Here is a 19,041-nt window from a genome sequence, read left to right on the forward strand (position 1 = left end):
GGATCAAGGGAAACTGATCACCGCGGCTGTATCTCGTGCGCCAGATATGGAGGAACGCGGATAGGCAGCGCGGGAGAGAGGGGGGCAGCTTCGACTCCGCCAACAAATGCGTACTTTGCACGGCCGCGCGCGGTCGTGCGTGCTCTACCTCGCTAAGGATCTGCAGACGGCTCATACCTTTGTGTGCGCTGTATTCTCGCCGCTCTTGCGTTGAAGCGATACACCGCACGAAGGTAATTTCGCTGGCTGCTACGGTTGTGCTTGCTCGCACCAGCGTCCGGCGCTTTGCAGCGAGTCTCCCCGCCCATCCAGTGTGGTACATTCAGGTTTGCTGAAGACGATGAAGTGTCTTCTTGGCAGAACGCTTGTTTCTGTGCTCTGTGAATTTTTGGGTGAAATCTTCGCTATTCAAGGTGCCTCGCCTCCCCGGCTTGCGGCCATGGACGCGGAGCATGCCAGAGACACGCCTGGCCAGAAGTCATCACGACCGTCAACCGCAAGGAAGCGAGTTGGCTCCCCCAGTGACACCGAAGACACCGAGCTGTACTCTATGTCGGAAGACGACTCATCCGACGACGGCTTCATACCCGTCCGGAGTAAGAGGGCGAGGAGAAAAATCGCCAACACAGCGCCGTCAACTCCTGCGAGCACAACGACTGTGAAGACAAGGCCTGCGCGCTGGCCACACGTCATCATCTTTATGCCGACAGAACCGTCAAGCAACCTACGATTGCTGAACAGGCAAGCCCTATCCATTTTTCTGGAGTGTGCGGTGCCGGATCAAATTAAAGACACAAGAATAAATCCACGCAAGAATATACTCGCCATAGACGTGTACAACGCGAGTGCGCTTGGAAAACTCCAAGAAATCACAGAGCTAGACGGAATCAAAATGCGCCCCTTTATCCCGATCGACGACACATCCATAGCCGGTGTGATTTACGACATTGACATTGCCATTCCCAATGATGACTTACCTAGCCTCATCAAGCCGGCATACGAAGGCACGATCATTACGCAAGTGCGCCGTCTTGGGAATACGCGCTGCGTAAAAGTAATATTCAAGGGGGATTGTATCCCATCCCACGTTAAAGTCGGACATTTCCGTCATCCGGTTCGACCATTCATCCAGAAGCCGCTTCAATGCCATCAGTGTTTCAGGCTAGGCCACGTCAAAGGCGTGTGTCCCAACTCGCTACTGTGTCCCCGTTACGCTGAACCTCATGCAGAACAGACCTGCGGTGCCACGGTCCTAAAGTGCGTCAACTGTAGCGGCCCTCACGCGGCCTCCTCGAAGGACTGTCCCCGCATCAAGAGGGAGCGCGCGGTTCTTAAGCAAATGGCCAGAGACAATCCTGCCCACAGGGAGGCAGCCGAAGTAGTCCGGCGTCGGCGACGACGTAGGCGCCATCGTACGTCTTCGAAGAAGGCGCATGCGCGAAGTGACAGTACCCACTCCACTGCGGTGCCAGTTAGTCACTCCGCGACAAGGCCCACCACTTCCACGAAGGAAGCAGAAAAGACTCTATCTTTAGAGGAATGGCCTACGCTACCAAGCCGCTCCCTTGCGAAGGAACCTCAGAAGGTCGGGGTCCCACCTGATCCTTCTCCGGCCATGGACGATTCACCTAAAACAGACCGCCAAGTCATCTCGGTGCTACGTTCTCTCATGGAAGCCATTCGAGCAATTTTAGTGGACATCGGGACACCCTGTGCTCAAAACGCACTTAAAGTGCTGGACGCCTTAGGCCCAGTGCTTGCATCCCTCAACTAGAAAGATGGCTACCCATACCCCATCCTTCCGGAAAGAAGTCAAGGCTGCGTCCATCATCCAATGGAACGCCAGAGGGCTAAAATCACGAATTTCAGATTTTCGGCAGTTTGTGTACACCAATCTGTTTCCCCTCATCGTCATTTGTGAGCCCAACTTGTCGAAATCAATAAGACTGTCAGGATACGAATTTATCATGTCATCAACAAATGGTGCATGCAGCAAAGTCGTCATTTTTGTTCGTCGTGAACTCACCTATGTTTTGCAACCAATTGCTCCCCACGACGAGAATCAATATATATGCATCACAGTTAAAAGGAACAAACTCTTGTTTACTCTCATAGGCGTGTATATATCGCCTTCCTGCAATTTCGATACCAAAAGATTTGCGGATATCTTGAGTGTTTGTCCCGCCCCATGGGTCATCATAGGAGATTTCAATGCACACCATCCAGCATGGGGAAGTACACGGACAAATGCAAGAGGACGAAGATTAGCAAGCATCGCCCACAACTATGGCCTTACTCTCCTGAACGATGGTAGCCCCACCTTTCTTCGCGGCGTGACATACGGCAGCTGCCTCGACCTTGCTTTCGTCTCCAACTCTCTCGCCAGATGTGTGAAGTGGTTTCCAGACATTGAGACACATGGGAGTGACCACATTCCCACCTATCTGAACATCAAAGGCTTGTCGTCTAGATCAGGCTTACGGAATACCATTCGGACGATTCAATGGGCCAACTTCAAATCTGAGATGGAAGATGCCTGCCGCGAGGGCCTACCATCAGGGTTAGAGCAAACGATTAAAATGACGATGCAAAACGCCACTCGCATGATGACGACCTCTTCCACGCGGAATGACTTCGACATAGAATTAGAGCGCCTTCGAGCGCTTCGTCGCCGGGCGGAACGTCGATATCGGCGTACAAAATCAATTCATGACCTTAGGGCAGCCAGGAGGATGCAAAAGAAGATTCAGCGTCGTATGGATAGATTAGCGTCGGAACGTTGGACAACGTTTTGCCAGAAACTCGACCCCCGCAAGCCACTGTCTCACATATGGAAAACGGTGCAAGGTCTGCGTTGCCTTCCGGAACGGCGTTTCCCATTCAAGGCGCTAGCGCTATTCCAAGGGCGGCAAGACATCGATGTCGCAGAAGACTTTTGTGCGCGGATCGCAGACCAAGCTACTCGTCCACATCCTCCAGCCCGAGCTGACGTCCCCAATTCACGTGATGGCCGCATGGACCTTCCTTTTACAATGGAGGAGCTCGAAGCGGCTCTAGCTCTCTGCAGGCGCTCATCATCTCCGGGTCCGGATGGTATATCATACCGGGCCTTGTGCTATCTCGGAGAGTCCGCACGGATAGAGTTGTTGAGCCTTTACAACTCCTCATGGCAGGAGGGAAATGTTCCTGACGAATGGAAAGTAAGCCGCCTGGTGCCACTCTTAAAGCAGGGCAAATCCCCATTAGAACTCACCTCTTACCGCCCAATAGCACTGGCCAGCTGTGTAGGAAAGATAATGGAACGGATGATCCTTGGCCGCCTGGAATGGTACCTTGAATATTACAAGATTTATCCGATTTCCATGGCTGGTTTCCGACGTGACCGCTCTTCTATCGACAATGTAGTGGATCTCGTTTCCTATGTCCAGCACGAAAAGTCCCGTAAGCGTTTATCTGCAGCTTTATTCCTAGATGTGAAAGGGGCATACGATAACGTATTACATGAGGCCATTCTCGACGCCCTTGCGACGGTTGGCCTCGGTGGTCGAGTTTTTTTGTGGATTGCAAGCTACCTATCTGCAAGATCATTCTTTGTGTTAACTGACGATGGCCCAACTACGCGACGCTATACCAACAGGGGCGTTCCTCAAGGCGGTGCTCTCAGCCCGACGCTATTCAACCTCGCTCTTGTTGGACTTGCTGAGTACTTGCCAACTACCATCAAAATTTCAATATACGCTGACGACATCTGTGTCTGGACTTCGTCAGTCACACGTCCTCAGATACGTGCGCGACTTCAAAGAGCGGCCACTTTGACAGCGAACTACTTGTGTAAACAGGGTCTCAGCATATCACCAGAAAAATGCGCACTAGTAGCATTTACTCGCAAACCAATGACGCCTTATATCATCTCAATCAATGGGCGGACTATTTCCTATGTCCGAACCCACAGATTCCTTGGCGTAATAATTGACCGAGACCTCTGTTGGAGCCCGCACGTGGCCTACATGAAACGGCGCCTGACAGCGACTTCCCAGTTGTTTCAATACTTGGCAGGAAAGACGTGGGGGATGTCAGTAGACGCAATGCTTAAACTCTACAGAGCTCTCTTTCTCGGTTTTCTAAGATATAGTCTACCTGTGCTGACCAACACCTGCAAGACAAATATTCGTGTTCTGCAGGCAGCACAAGCTCAAGCACTCAGAGTCTGCCTTGGTTTGCCCAGATGCACCTCAACAGAGGCAACTATTGCGATTGCTCGGGACCATCCAATGCGAACTCACATTACGGTGGAAGCCCTGAGAACGCACATCAGACATTTTGCACGTGCCACCTATCACCACCTTGCAGCACTACCTTCGGACAGGCACCAATCATCATTCGCTAAAACTATCATCAAATACAATGACAAACTGCCATCGGGCTTCACCGCTGCATCTAAACCATCGATACCCCCTTGGTGTCTTCTCAGCCCTACAGTCCATCTCAGTGTACCAGGAATCGGAAAAAAGTCTGAACTGTCGTCGCCTGTGCTCAAACAACTGTCTCTGATTCTTCTGCACGAGAGGTACGCGGACAGGGAACACATTTATACCGATGGTTCCACAAACATCCAGTGTTCGTCCGGTGCTGTGGTTGTCCCAGCAAAAGCTATTACCATCAGCTTTAGGACTGACCACCCAACAACATCGACATCTGCTGAACTAGCTGCTCTTCGCGCTGCACTTCGTGTCGTCAATCGGGAGCCACCTCGGCAATGGTCAATCTTCAGCGATTCAAAGGCAGCCCTACAATCTGTACTGTCAGCTCTGCATCGCGGGCCATTCGAGCAGCTCGTATTCGATATTAGATGCCTACTCCATACATCACAGGAGAAAGGACACCATGTGACGTTTCAGTGGCTGCCAAGTCACTGCGGCGTCACTGGAAATGAAGACGCCGATAATGCCGCTCGGGCAGCTCTTGAAGACGCACAAGAAGAGGCCATACCGCTTTCACGATCCGACGCAGCTAGCAGACTTCGAGTGCTTGCACATGAGATCACGCTATCTCTATGGTGCACACCAAACACCCAGACCACCCAGAGCAACCGTCAATACCACCTGCCCTCTTTGATGCATCTCTATATGCCATCTGGACTGCGTCGAAGAGAGGCGACCCTGCTTTATCGCTTATGGCTGGGGGTGGCTTTCACCAAATCTTACTCCTTCCGCATTGGAATGGCCGACAACGATCTCTGTAATGCCTGTCTTTGCGAGGAGACGCTGGAACATGTTCTGTGCGACTGTCCTGACTATAACGTTCAGCGACAGTCCCTGGCATCTGTTCTAGCGCGCCTTGACAGTAGACCATTGTCGCTCGACACGATTTTCACATGCCGCCGACAGAAGATATCGCAGGTGAAGGCGACAAAGGGACTACTTCGGTTTTTGAAAGAGACGGGATTGGACAAGCGGCTGTGAGAGTGACGTCGCGTGCCATGCCAGAATGATGGACTCCAACGGACGATGTGTGTGTGCTTTGATATGTGCTCTCTCTCCCTCTCCCCCTTCCCCATCTTTAATCTCCCCCATCCCTCTCCCATGTGTAGGGTAGCAAACCGGTCAAGCCATACTGGTTAACCTCCCTACCTTTCCTTCTCCACTTTTTCCTTCCTTCCTTCCTTCAGGTTTGCTTGTTCACGCCGAAAGCACGCTCGTTAAGTCAGTAAGCGATTTTTCCCAGTTTATACGGCCGATAAAACTATTATCCTAACTTCATATTGCTGTGTACTAATTTGTTATCACAATCAATCACGATATTTCGCCTTTCGGGCGAAACTGAGACTTTTTCCGCTTCGGCCTCTCCAAGTGTAGTACAACACTGCGTGCAACCGGCAGGTTAAGCTCTTTTGCTTTACTGTTACTTCTCTCTCTCTCTCTCTCTAGGGAGGACTTCGTGGCGTGGTCTGGACGGATTGTTTGCAGTTCTTTCTCATTCTGATTGCCCCTGCTACTGTCGTCACAAAAATCACGGTGGATTCTTTGTCACCAAACTCAGCGATCGAGCCACTGAGCCATTTGGACCTTGGAAAGTATATAGGAGAGTAAGTGAATTCTGTGAATGGCTGCAGCACTTTCAAAAAGAAAGAAAAAATGCGTACAAAGAGCATGCACGGCAAATAAACTTTCCCTCAAATACAAGCAGGCATACCAAAGAGTTTACGATTCTGAAGGTACATTTACACTGTATATAAACCTTGTGACTCTTGACCAAGGGAGCAACTCGCCGCTAGAGATGCTCATATCGGCAAGCTTGACTTCAGATGCACTGACTTCAGTCATTCACAAGCGCATGAAGCCAAGAAAAACATAGGAGATGTTTCTTTTAATTATTGTGTAGAAATGATAAGGTAAGGGATATGAAAGTATACGAAAAAAACATGCCGCATGCGGAAACCGAAACCACATCTTTCGCATTATGAGTGCGGTGTTCTTCCACTTCAACTACCGCAGCGGCCGTTCTCTGTTCCTCATTTTTGCATATTTGTGTATGTGTGCGAGACCTAGCCCTTGGAGTGTTAAGACGCATATATAGCCCGATGTAGCGTGAGTGCGCGCACACACGCTATGTCACGTTGGCGAGAACAACAGGGTCTATAATTCGACGCACTCGCGCAGCCAATGTAACTGGGTGCGGCAAATGCGCTCCGACGTTCTCGACGTCGAGATGACTCTTGCTGCATCCGCACATTGGTTGTGCCGACTGGGCCGACTCACAATGCATTGCACGAAGAAAGAGAAAATCGCCGTTTCGCCCGAAAGGCGAAGCATCGATTGCGATATGAAATTAGTAGACAGCTATACGAAGCAAGGATAGTAGTGTTATCAGCCGTGTAAACTTGGAAACATTCTCTTACTAACTGAATTAACAAGCATGGTGGCAGCGCGCACAAGAAAATATGAACTCATTACTCTCGATGACCACGGACACTCGCTGTTAAAGCGCGGGCGTGAGCAAGCGTGGCAGCAGCAGCGAGGCAAGCGACATTGTCCTCATGCCGCTGCCATGACATAGTTGTCATGGTGTCGTCGTCGTGCATTCCTTGTTAAACCATCGTCCTGATATGGTCGCGGTCTTTCCATCATCGATATTATAATTTCGTCATTCGAATCCCGTCATGGCGTCGCCGTCACACAGTCATCGTCGCATTACCGTCGTCACCACTTCAGTAACGTCATCCCATGGTCGTAATTCCGTCGTCATGATACCAACTTCGTCGTTCCATCGATGCCAATGTTTCTCCGTCATTCAGTCATGATTATGCCACCGTCGCAACGCCATCGTCGTCATGCAGTCGATATCATGCAACCTCCGTCATATCATCGCGGTAGTAACATTGTCGTCACTCCAGCTTCGTCACCTGGCTTTCGCCATGCCTTCGTGATACCATCGTCGTCATGCGATCATCGCCATACAGGCTTCGGAAGCAGTTACCGTCACGACATTGTCGCCATACACTCGTTGTCATCCCGTTGTCCCCATGACATTGTACTGTCATCGTCGTCAAGCCGTCGTCGTGATGCGATCGTTGTCATACCGTTGTCAATATGCCGTCACAGTCCTTCTATCTGCGTCATTCTAACTTCGACTCACGTCATGCTATCGCCGTGAAGCCATCGTCGTCACACAATCGTCCGCATACCTTTGTCGTCATGTCGTCGTCATCAGGCTGTTGTTTAATGGTCACCACTTTAGTAACTCCATCCTATTGTCCTCATGTCGTCGTCGTCACACCTTTTTCGTCATTCTATCATAATTATTTTTTCGTCATTCTGTCGTGATTATGACACCGTTATGCCAGCGTCATCATTGCGGGGTTGTCAAACAGTCTCCATCATGCTTCTGTTGCCATACTGCGGTCGTCATAGCATCATCGTCATCCCATTGTCCTTATGTCGTGTCGTTATACATTCGTGTTCATTTAAAAATTGTCATCTCATTGCCGTCATACCGTCGTCATCAAAGCGCGTTTGTCGTTTCATCGATAGCATTTCTATTTCGCCATCACTCCCACTGCTTCGGCGTCAAACAGTCGTCGCCATGCTGACATAGTCTCGGCCGACGTTCGCAAGCGAGCGCCGTAGCAAAGTGGGCCGATACAGGAGTCAGTCAGTCAGTCAAGAACTTTATTGAAGTCCTGAGGAGTTTCAAGCCGTTGGAGATCCCACGCGGGGAACTCTTCCGGCAGAAACCGTAGGCGACGCCCAAGTCGAGACGGGAACGTGGTGACGCTCCGCCAGTTCTTGGGCCCTCTGGATGGCCTTGAGTTGGAGTTTGAGGTCCGGGCTTTTGAGGGCTTCTTCCCATTCGGGCTCACTGGAGAGAGGGCCCTTTGGTAACGCGGTACATTGCCATAGCATGTGCGAGAGTGATCAATAATGTTCTGTGCAGTCTGGGTAATTTGCCGGGATTTCTGAGTTATAGTGACTTAGTAGGCCTCGTGATGGATACGAGTCCGTTTGTAGCATTCGAAACGCGGCCGCCTGCGCGCGTTCGAGTTTGGCGTGTGGGAGCGGGAATTTGGTTATGCCTTTCCGATAGTAGGAGGGGATTTCTCGGTAAGTGAGCAGCGGGTCATTAAACTGAATGTCCAGCCCCTCGGTGGCCGTGGGACCGTCGCGGCGGGCAAGTTCTCGCGCACGGTCGTGGGCCGTTTCATTGAGGTTAGCTTTATGCAGGTGAAGGTCTTTCCCCATGTGAGCGGGGAATCAGAAGAGGCACCGTTTGCTCTCTTTTGAGCTCCCTAGTAGTATACGGGCTGCTTCTTTAGATACGTTGCCGCATTCGCAGGCCCGAATTGCGGCACTTAGTGGCAAGTATACCCGTGTTATTGCAGGTGATGAGCATTAGCTAGTCAACGTTGAGTTTTTTTTAGTTTTAAGGCGAAAGCCTTTAGATCTCTGTGTCAAGGTCGCGTTGTAAACTGGAAGTATCACGTGACCCGAAGAAGGCCAGAGGTGACCCAAATCATGTCCACCCCTGCATAAGAGAATGATTACCCAAGTTAATTAATGAATTATTAGGGATTGACATAAAATGGATTAGGGAGGATTAATGATTAGCGTGTATTAAAGAAGATTAAGGTGTATTAGAGTGCCTTAAGAAGGATTAAGATGCATGAATAAAGATTAAGATGGGTGGAGTAGGATTAAGGCGGGTTATGGTGGATTAAGGTGAAGGGTTGATGAAAGGGTATTAATACCGATTAGGGTGGATTGGGGTGCATAAACTAGGATTAGGGGGGTTAGGGTGGATAAAGTAAGATTAAGGCCGATTAATTTGGATTAAGGTGAATTAGGGTTGCTAAAGGATGATTAAGACCGATTAAGGCGGATTAGGGACCATAGAGCTGGATTAGGCTTGATAGAGGTGGATTAGGGTGTATTAAGGTACATTGGGACTATTAAGCAGGATCAAGGTGGATGATGGAGGATTAAGGCGGATTATAATGGATCGCGGTTGATAAAGGAGGATAAAGAACGTATATGGCAGGTAAGGTGCATTAGGAGCGATATAGATTGATTAGGTTGTATTAAGGTAGATTGGGAGTATTAGGCTGGAATAAGGTGGATGAAGGAGCATTAAGTTGGATTAGGGTGGACTAAGGTGAATAAGGGTTCATTGAGTATTAAGACCGATTAGTGTACCATAATCCTCCTAATGCACATTAATCCACCGAATCCACATTAATTGACCTTAATCCTCCATTCACTTTAATCCACCATAATCCACGAGAGTCCTCCTTAATGCACCCTAATCCAACTTCATCGACCTTATTCTACTCTAACCCTCCTTAATGCACTTTAATCCTCCTTAACCAACCCTACTGCTTCCTCATCCACATTAATCCACCCTAATTCTCCTTCATGCACCTTAATCCTTCTTCATTCATCCTCATCCTTCTTCATGCACTTTAATCCACCCTAATCCACTATAATCGTCCTTAATGCACCTCAACGCACCTTCACCCACCCTAACCCACCTTCATCAAACTTAATCCAACCTTGTCCGCCTTTATGCACCTTAATCCACTTTTATCAACTTTAATACACCTTAACCCTCCTTAATACACCCGAATTCATCTTAATCCAATCCTAATCAATCATTACTTAGCTAATCATTAATCATCTCCTATGTGTGGCTGCACATGCTTTGGTTCGCTTCCCGCCTTCCTTCGGTCACGTGATATTTTCTGTAGCCCACAACGGGACGTTGATACAGAGGTCTAAGGCTTTCGCTTAATAAGCCAGACACAAAGGGATGTGTCGCAAGCAATACTACATCAGACGCACGAAGTAAAGCATCTCATCATGGGGCAGAAAAATTGTCTGGAGTATAGAACTCGCCTCAAAAGGTCCCTTTACATCGGTATACCCCGTTCATACGGCTTTAGGAAAAAACCAACCTCGTCATAAATGTTGCCTCTAGCATTATCGATGCTGTTAACATTTCTCAAAATTTTCAACCCCACTGGGGCGCGCAACTGACCCAAAATAACACGCCTCCATAGAATCCTGCGGCCCGTCCGCGGGAGCCCAGGAGGAATAGCATGCCGTGCGCAGCCCACGGGCGAGGAGAATCGAGGAGGAAAGCGCCGTGAGGAGGAGAGTGCCGCTACTTTCAAACATCAAGGGGTTTTAGTGTCGGCATGACTGAGTGACTCCTTGAGGTAGCTACGGGAATTCCCGAGATGGCACTCGAATCGCGGTGACTGGCGCCACACGGTCCTCGGGAGCGGTTGCGGCCGCCTTGGTTGCGTCTGCGGCGGCGTCTCTGTCGCACTATGTAAGGGACTTGAAACTTGCGTTTGCAGTTTTTGTCGCGGTGGGGTGTGGTCCACCGCACAGGGTGCAGTGAGGAGTACACTGGTGATCTTCTGGTGGTGTTTTGAGACCACACTTGCGGCACCACGTGGTGCAGGGGTTAGGACAGACATCCGCGCGGTGACCGACGTTGCCACAGTTGCAGCAATTATCTGTGTGTCTGCGAAAGAGCGTGCATCGAAAAATGCTTGCTCCGCAGTAGATGTAACTTGGTACTTGCATTCCTTGTAAAAGGATTGTCACGGCTGTGGTGTTCTTGATTCTCTTCACCTCCAAGGCGTTGGGGTTGCGTTTCGTGATGATCAGTTCTCAGAGTTGGGAGTCGTTGAGCTCGAGGTCAATGCCTCGGACTACGCCTTTGCAGGTATTATCGAGTGGGGCCAGGTATACCGCGACCCGATACGTAGTGTCTTTTATGCGAATGTGTTGCACCGTGGCGTATGCTCTTGCGTTACGTTTGCTGGGGGTGCAGATGATGAAGATATTCTGAGTTGCGTTGGGGCATATGGAGTCCTCCGTAAGGTCTTGAGGAGCCAGGGCTGCCGCCATTGCGAGGGCTTGCTCAACCTTCACTGGTGTGGTGTGGTGTGTGGTGTGGTGTGGATACAGGAGTTAAAAGATTTGTGGGATTTTACGTGCCAAAACCACGGTATGATTACGCGGCACGTTGTAGAGAGGGACTGCAGATTCATTTTGACCACTTGGGGTTCTTTAACGTGATCCTAAAGCACGGTGCACGGGTGTTTTTGCGTTTCGCCCCATCGAAGTGAGGCCGCTGCGGCCCGGATTCGATCCCGCGATTTCGTGCTTAGCAGCGCAACGTCATAGTCCCTAAGCCACCGCGGCCTGTTGGTATGGATAGCCTATACCTAGAAAATGAATATGTTGCTGTATATTCACCTCACGTCAAATTGCTTTGCGTGCTTTTTTGAATCTGAAAGAAATGCTGCAGACTTCAGTGACCCTTTCGGCAGAGTATTTTTTTCAGCGGCGTGTGAAATGCAGGTGAATGATGTGTGGCTCAGTATTTCTTCTTTTTCCAGTAGGCAGTGCTAACGAACAACGAAAAAAAAACTGTTCTAATAATTTACCACATTTATTAGGAATGGAAACATCGCTACTTGCAAGGAGAGGTCATAAATACATATAAGTCATTGAGTAACCGAAATGAGGCTAAGCCGGATTCACTCGAAATCAGAATCAATATAGTAGTCATTCAAAGTAGCGCTTATACTTTAACTCAAAGTGAAGAAAGTAAAAAAAAACATGTACGATTACGATACACCCTAATGCGAACTTTGAGCGCAGCTCTATACATGTTTTCATTTTGCGATATATTGGCCTGCGCGGACAATCTGTCTCTTGCGGCATCTTGCAAAGAGCGAAGTGTCGCGCGACTGCCTCGCCGATCGGGTTATCGCGAGAGGCAGCGCGTGGGTGACGCCTGGGCGCGATTCACAGCAGCTGCCGCTGACAGACCTCCGGCCATGCAGACCTTTTTTCCTCATATGGTATCGGTGGCGTCATCGCGGCGAACAGACGGCGCGCACTACTCTGGCGCCATCTTGTCGCCATCGTCGCCGCGGAGTCCGTCGTGCCTGGCACTACGCTTTTCTTTTCAGGCTTTCCCGATTCCCTCCGCTTCTGCTCTCCGCCTCGTGGTTGCGCTGCACCATCCTCCTCCACTTTCCTCCTCACACTCTCTTCGGTATCACCGTCTTTCATCCCCCGCTGCTCTCCGCGTTCGCTTTTTCATCCTTTGCTGTGTTCGTTCGCTCTGTTAATAGGGACAACGCCGACACTCGCCGCAGGAAAGGGGGCCTTGAAGCTGCGCTTTAAAAGAAACGCTGCAGTTTCACCGGAAAGGCGCGAATTATAAGACAATTATACCAGGGAAGAATCTTACCGTATTAATCCGTGTAAGGGCCGCACGCGTGTACGCGAGAGAAAAACTTCATTGGAGGTCCGGCGAGTGTTTCTCTGGTTGACGAGTTTTTGTGTCAATCGCCGAGAGCACGTCGCTGAGGGAGGCCTCGGATGACGCCTTTGCACGTAGAGTGGGGGCGGCCTCACAAGGGCTCACCTCAAAGCGTTGACCGGCGACGGAGATGCCCTCGATACCGACGTAGCGTGCAGCGTTGTCCCCGTTGGTAGTGCTTATCACCATTATATTTTGTTGAAAGTTCGGACACATCGTGTCGGTGTCCGGTGTTTCCGAATCGAGCCCGACAGCGTGCCATATGGCGTCGGCGACGGAGGTAGGTCTCACTTTGATGATCCACAGGCCTCCCCTGGGCTGAACGACGATCTTCGCCTCATACCTGTGCATCGAAGGCATCCTGCCCCCTCGAATGATCTTGATTTTATGCCCGCACGGTCGGCGTGGTCCCGAGCGTTGGAACCGGCGTTAGGCTGAACGTAGATCGCATTGGCGCGAATTTCGTTCGCGGCCGCTTTCTCATTCTCACTGAAGAATGTCTGGTCTCAGCGAGCTGCCACGCGAAGGCTTTAGTAAAGTACTCGGGGGCTGAAAACTCACGTTCCACCTCACACTGCATCATAAAGTCCGTGGAAAAAGCCTCCGACGAGAAGAGGTGGGCGAGCGATGCATCGCTGCGCCAACCCTCAACGCGCAGTCACCGCGTGGTCGATAGAAAAACGGCAATAAAAGTAACAAAAGTCCACCCACCCACCCATAAAAGCCGGGCATCTGCGTGTTTCTCTTCACTACAGGGATCTGAAAATGTAGAATGGTCACGGTCTAGGGGCCCCACCCTCAACTTCACAGTCAATACGGTAAAGAAAAATCCAACCGAGAAGCAATCGCCTTCGGAGCGCTGATTTCTATTGCGCTCAACAGCGAATTTTCGCCCGCAACGTATACTTTCGCACGTCGATACTAGATGGCGAAAGCAGCCAAACACGGATGTCTACGGCAGATTTCATACTCGTAGTTGGGAAAATGAGATGAAATGGCCCGGTCCCACGTAAGGCTCGTCAACATCGCGACAGAAATGGCAGCCCTTACACGAGTCTATAGATTTTTTATTTGTTTCATCGGCGCCGCCATCAAGGGCTGTTACACAAACAATTTCTCGCTTTCCCTTCTCCCTTCCCCCAGCGTAGGGTAGCCAACCAGAATATTGAGTGGTTAACATCCCTGCCTTCCTATATTACTCTCTCTCTCTCTCTCTCTCTCTACGTTTTATTACAAGTCATGTAACCTGATCGTGAAACGCATCTATGGAACTTTGTTCATGCTTGCGAATCATCTGCAGTAACTTTCAATTCCTCGTTAAAGACCGAAAACAGCTGTATTAACAGCCCAAGATGGCGGCACCTAAACGCTTCCATAAAATAGTATATAGGTTAGTCATATTGGACATATATATTGTAGCTAACATTCACTTACTAATTAAAAAAAAGCAAATACTGTTATGCACGGGTCATGTACACCTGTAAATATCTGATTGATGACCACGAGCACTGGCTGTCACAATGCTGGCATTGTGAAAAACGCCGGCAGCGAGAGCGAATGGTTGCTACAGCCGCGCGGGTCACCGCGACTCCGAAAGTCAGATTCATCATCGTATGCATGTTTTTATGTCCACCATAGGACGGCTTCTGTCAGCAATCTCCAATTGCCCCTGTCCCTTAAGAGAGACTACGCGATCTGCAACTTTAGGGGCGCGGAACGATGGCCCGGGAAGGAAGCCAGCGGGCATGAAGTAACAAGCCATCCCTGCTCGCCCTCTATCATTGCGCCAACCAATGATTACGAACAATAAGATACGGCACGCGGGCCGCGTAAGTGTCAGCCGTGCACAGTAATTCGCGGCTGTGGCAGGGCTAGAGGAGGAGACGTGCGCTCTCCTTCATCATCACCACGTGAACTCCAACTAACCATAATATCAAGCGCGCGGGAGGATAATGCCCATCAAGCCGCCATCCTTTTCCAGTCATTGTTACTTACTTTTTTTCGCTCCCATAGTGTATGGGTCACTCATTCATATGGTATTTGGATTTTATACCGAACGTGACGGCGAAGACGACAGCGGAAATTTGTCTGGATTGTCTCCTATTATGAGGTCGTGTACATACTTCCTAAAACAATTCTTCGAGGTCACAGCATGTTTCTTCAAGTGCAATTACATTAATATAAAATGGCTGTGGCTTAGGTAAGGTTAAGCCCAGGATGCGAAGCATACAAGCCTTTATTTTAGTTGTTGAACCACTGTTTAGCCTGGTGAACTGCTGTTGCTTGGCTATATTTGGTTCGGCTAGACGAAGAAACAACTCATGCATTACTGCTTCGCCTTCAAGAGTGGAACGCGACAGCGTTCCCGTCGACCCGCCAAGGGGTGTAAGACAATGGGCTACAGGGCAGCGACTACGCGGCCCGCATTGGACGCGGTGAGCGTCGAGCAAAGCAGCGTTCGGCGCGGCAACGAAATATGCGCCTGAGCAAGAGACGCACGCCTTAGAAACAGCTCGTTTCTAAGGCAACACCGCATTCACTAGAGGCGCTTTTGTACCGCTTTGAAGCATCGTACTCGTGGCTCAGTGGTAGCGTCTCCGTCCCACACTCCGGAGACCCTGGTTCGATTCCCACCCAGTCCGTCTTGCAAGAGTTGAGGCAAAGCCACTTCTCCTTTGTCGTGACGTCACGGTGTCACGTGGTTTCATGGCGACACCGCCGCGCCTGAGGAGCTGGGTTGAGCTCTCGTAATATGCTTCGCATAATATATAATATTACGATATTATCAGTAGATACCCGAGAGACGAGCCGCCGCGAGAACGACGACAAAGGGGGTCTGTGCACTTGGCGCGAAAAAATGTCGGCCTGGCGCTCTGGCTCCAGTCCAGTGTAAATAGCTTGTAAATAGCCTCTTCTGTCTGTATATTTCTACACGTAACATTCCGGTGGAGGTGAGCGATCCCCGTCCTCGCCACGGAACTTCGGAGTGGCCGGTACATCGAGCTTGTCACCATGCCTCCCGGTGACGAGACCACCTCTGCAAGGGCTTCGGCTTGTGCGACTGCTCCCGTCGTCACGGTTGCCCAACATCGCGACCCTGGTGTGTTCTCTGGCTTGGAGGAACAGGACGTTGACGAATGGACCAAGCTATATGAACATGCCAGCGCTAATAACAGGTGGGACCCAACGATCAGGCTCGCCAATGTCATCTTTTATCTCGGCGGCACCCCACACGTGTGGCACCAGACGCATGACGACGAGATAACCAGTTCAAAGAAAAGCTCAGGGAAATGTTCGGCGACCCCATTGGCCGCAAGGTTGCCACGAGGAAGGCTCTTGCGTCTCGTGTTCAGACAGCTACAGTGCCATACGTTTCATACATCCTCGACGTCTTGGCTCTATGCCAAAAATCTGACGACGCTATGTCTGAAGCTGATAAAGTGTCACATGTGCTAAAAGGCATCGCCGACGACGCTTTCAATTTACTTGTTTTCGGCAACGTCTCGACAATCAACGCTATCATTAAAGAATGCCGTCGCCTTGAACAGGCTAAGAGCCGCCGTATCACACACCACATCACGCGGCTACCCAACACTGCTTTTACGTCGACATGTGAGGGTCGACCACGTCAGGCTACCACCTGTGACGACGTCACCCGTATTGTTCGCCGCGAGCTCGAGGCCGCCTGTACGACAGCTTTCGCCGCGACGCCTCCCGATCCGCCAGCAACCACAATTGCGATGATTTAGGCCGTAGTCAGACAGGAATTTGAGAACATGGGTCTGAACTCTGTGTGTACAACGTATGAACCCAACGTTCCCCAGTTCTCTACCGGCCCTCCTCGTCCCCGACAGTCCTTTTCTGCCATATCTCGCCGCAACCCGTCCGAATGGCGTACCCCTGATGACAGGCCGATCTGTTTCCACTGCTGTCGCATCGCCCACGTCGCTCGTCACTGCCGCATCCGATGGCCACCACCTCCTCGTGCATACGCCGCCACTTATTCCCGCACTTTTGGACCTTCTGTTCCCTATGGCACCCACCATGAACCCCCTGTTGCTGATGCCCCTGCTCAGAACCTTCGGTATACAGCCGCTCGCCCTCACCTCGACGCCGTCAGTCTCGTTCGCCCCAACCCCGCCGCTTGTCTTCGCCGCCTCTCTTCGCCGCCTATCGCCTCCCGGACCCAGCCGGAAAACTAGGCACTGCAGCTTCTGGAGGTGAAGCTGCGTTGTCGACCCTGCCCTAAATTCCTCTGCTCACGTTGCCAACGAACCAAAACCTTCTTGACGTTGACGACTATCCTGTCACTGCACTCATCGATACAGGCGCACATCTTTCTATTATGAGTGCTGCCTTCCGACGACGACTCAAAAAGCTCCTCACCGCAGCGTCGGCACGCGTTGTCCGTGTTGCGGATGACGGTACTGTGCCTATTATCGGCATGTGTACGGCACGAGTCAGCATTGACGGCCGCCACACCCCTGTCCTCTTCACCGTGATTGCTCATTGCCCCCACGACCTAATTTTCGGCCTCGACTTTCTCTCCGCGCATTCTGCCTTTATTGACTGCTCTGCCAGTACCCTTCGCCTTGAGTTGCCGATTCTCGCAGAACCTTCTGATGCACCCCAGTGCCGCCTACGCCCTACCGGCTTTAGTCGCCTGCCGCCGAAATCAATAGCGTATATTGAACTCTTGTCTTCCCCACTAGTCCCTGATGGCGAGTACCTCGTCACTCTGACCGACATTCCACTACAGTATGACGTTACCGTGACTCACAGTATACTTACTATTACTGCGAACCGCACTTTCACGCATATCTTTAACTTGGGATTGGCAAAGCAAATTCTACCGCAAGGTCTTTGCCTTGCCAACGTTGATTGTCTCGGCGACCATCACGTGGCAACTTTATCGTCCGATGCTTCTTGCGAGCTTAGCAGGCCCATCGTGCCAGCCTCGGCCGCCGATCCCAAGATACAGAACATGGTTGCGACGGAGCTGTCTTCTTCGCAGGCCGAAGAACTTTACCAAGTGTTGTCCTAATTTTCGACTTCGACGATCTCCCTTTAGGCCAGATGCTCGCGGTCAAGCATCGGATTCTTACTAGCGATGCTACTCCTATACACCGACGACCGTATGGAGTTTCTGCGTCGGAACGCCGAGTAATTCAAAACGAAGTCAACAAAATGCTAGACAAAAACATCATTGAGCCTTCTTCGAGTCCCTGGGTGTCACCTGTAGTGTTGTTTAAGAAAAAGGATGGCACGTGGGGCTTCTATGTAGACTACCGCCATCTGAACAACATTACTAAGAAGGACGTCTACCCGCTCCCACGTATAGACGACGCCCTTGACTGCCTCCACGGTTCCAGCTACTTCTCTTCTATCGATCTTCGTTCTGGATACTGGCAGATTGCTGTTGACGATATTGACAGAGAAAAAACCGCGTTCATCACACCTGATGGCCTATACCAATTTAAAGTGTTGCCGTTTGGATTATACAACGCCCCTGCCACCTTTGAGCGCATTATGGACTCCTTGCTCCGTGGTTTCAAATGGTCCACCTGTCTATGCTACCTCGGCGGCGTCATCGTCTTCTCGCGCACTTTCGGCACTCACCTTGAGCGTCTAACAGCTATACTTAATGTGTTTCGAAAGGCGAAGCGGCAACTTAACTCGTCGAAATGTCGTTTCGGCCATCGCCAAATTACTGTTCTGGGCCACCTAGTTGATGCTTCCGGAGTACAGCCTGATCCCGACAAAACTCGCGTTGTCTTCGGTTCCGAAGACAGCCGCAGACATTCGAAGTTTTGTCGGGCTATGCTCGTACTTTCTTCGTTTTGTTAAAGATTTTGCGGCAATTGCTAGACCCCTCACTAATCTTTTGAAGAAAGGCGTACAATTCTCGTGCGGTACTACCGAAGCCGCCGTTTTCTCTCGTCTCGTCACTCTTCTCTCGTCACCACCCATTCTCGCCCACTTCGATCCTGATGCCCCTACAGAATTGCGTACATTTGCCTGCGGTCATGCCGTAGGTGCCGTCCTAGCCCAGTGTCAGCGTGGCCAGGATAGCGTTATTGCTTATGCAAGCCGCCTCCTCACACCATCGGAGCGCAACTATTCCATTACGGAACAAGAATGCCTTGCTGTAGTCTGGGCGGTTGCGAAGTTCCATCCTTACCTCTACCGTCGCCCTTT

At 50.7% G+C, this 19,041-nt stretch overlaps 1 protein-coding gene across 4 annotated transcripts in view; it reads left to right on the forward strand.

The window, feature by feature from the left end:
- The window catches only part of LOC135899164 (sodium-coupled monocarboxylate transporter 2-like), a 113,500-nt gene that overhangs the window by 50,122 nt on the left and 44,337 nt on the right, over window positions 1–19,041 (forward strand). For all 4 annotated transcript variants that reach the window (XM_065428430.1, XM_070538380.1, XM_065428431.1 and 1 more), the window contains exon 6: window positions 5,928–6,085. In XM_065428430.1, coding sequence (XP_065284502.1) covers window positions 5,928–6,085 — 158 coding nt within the window. The remainder of the gene's footprint in view (window positions 1–5,927; window positions 6,086–19,041) is intronic.

Source organism: Dermacentor albipictus, chromosome 5 (genome assembly GCF_038994185.2).
Source record: "Dermacentor albipictus isolate Rhodes 1998 colony chromosome 5, USDA_Dalb.pri_finalv2, whole genome shotgun sequence".
In the NCBI taxonomy this organism is placed as follows: domain Eukaryota; kingdom Metazoa; phylum Arthropoda; class Arachnida; order Ixodida; family Ixodidae; genus Dermacentor; species Dermacentor albipictus.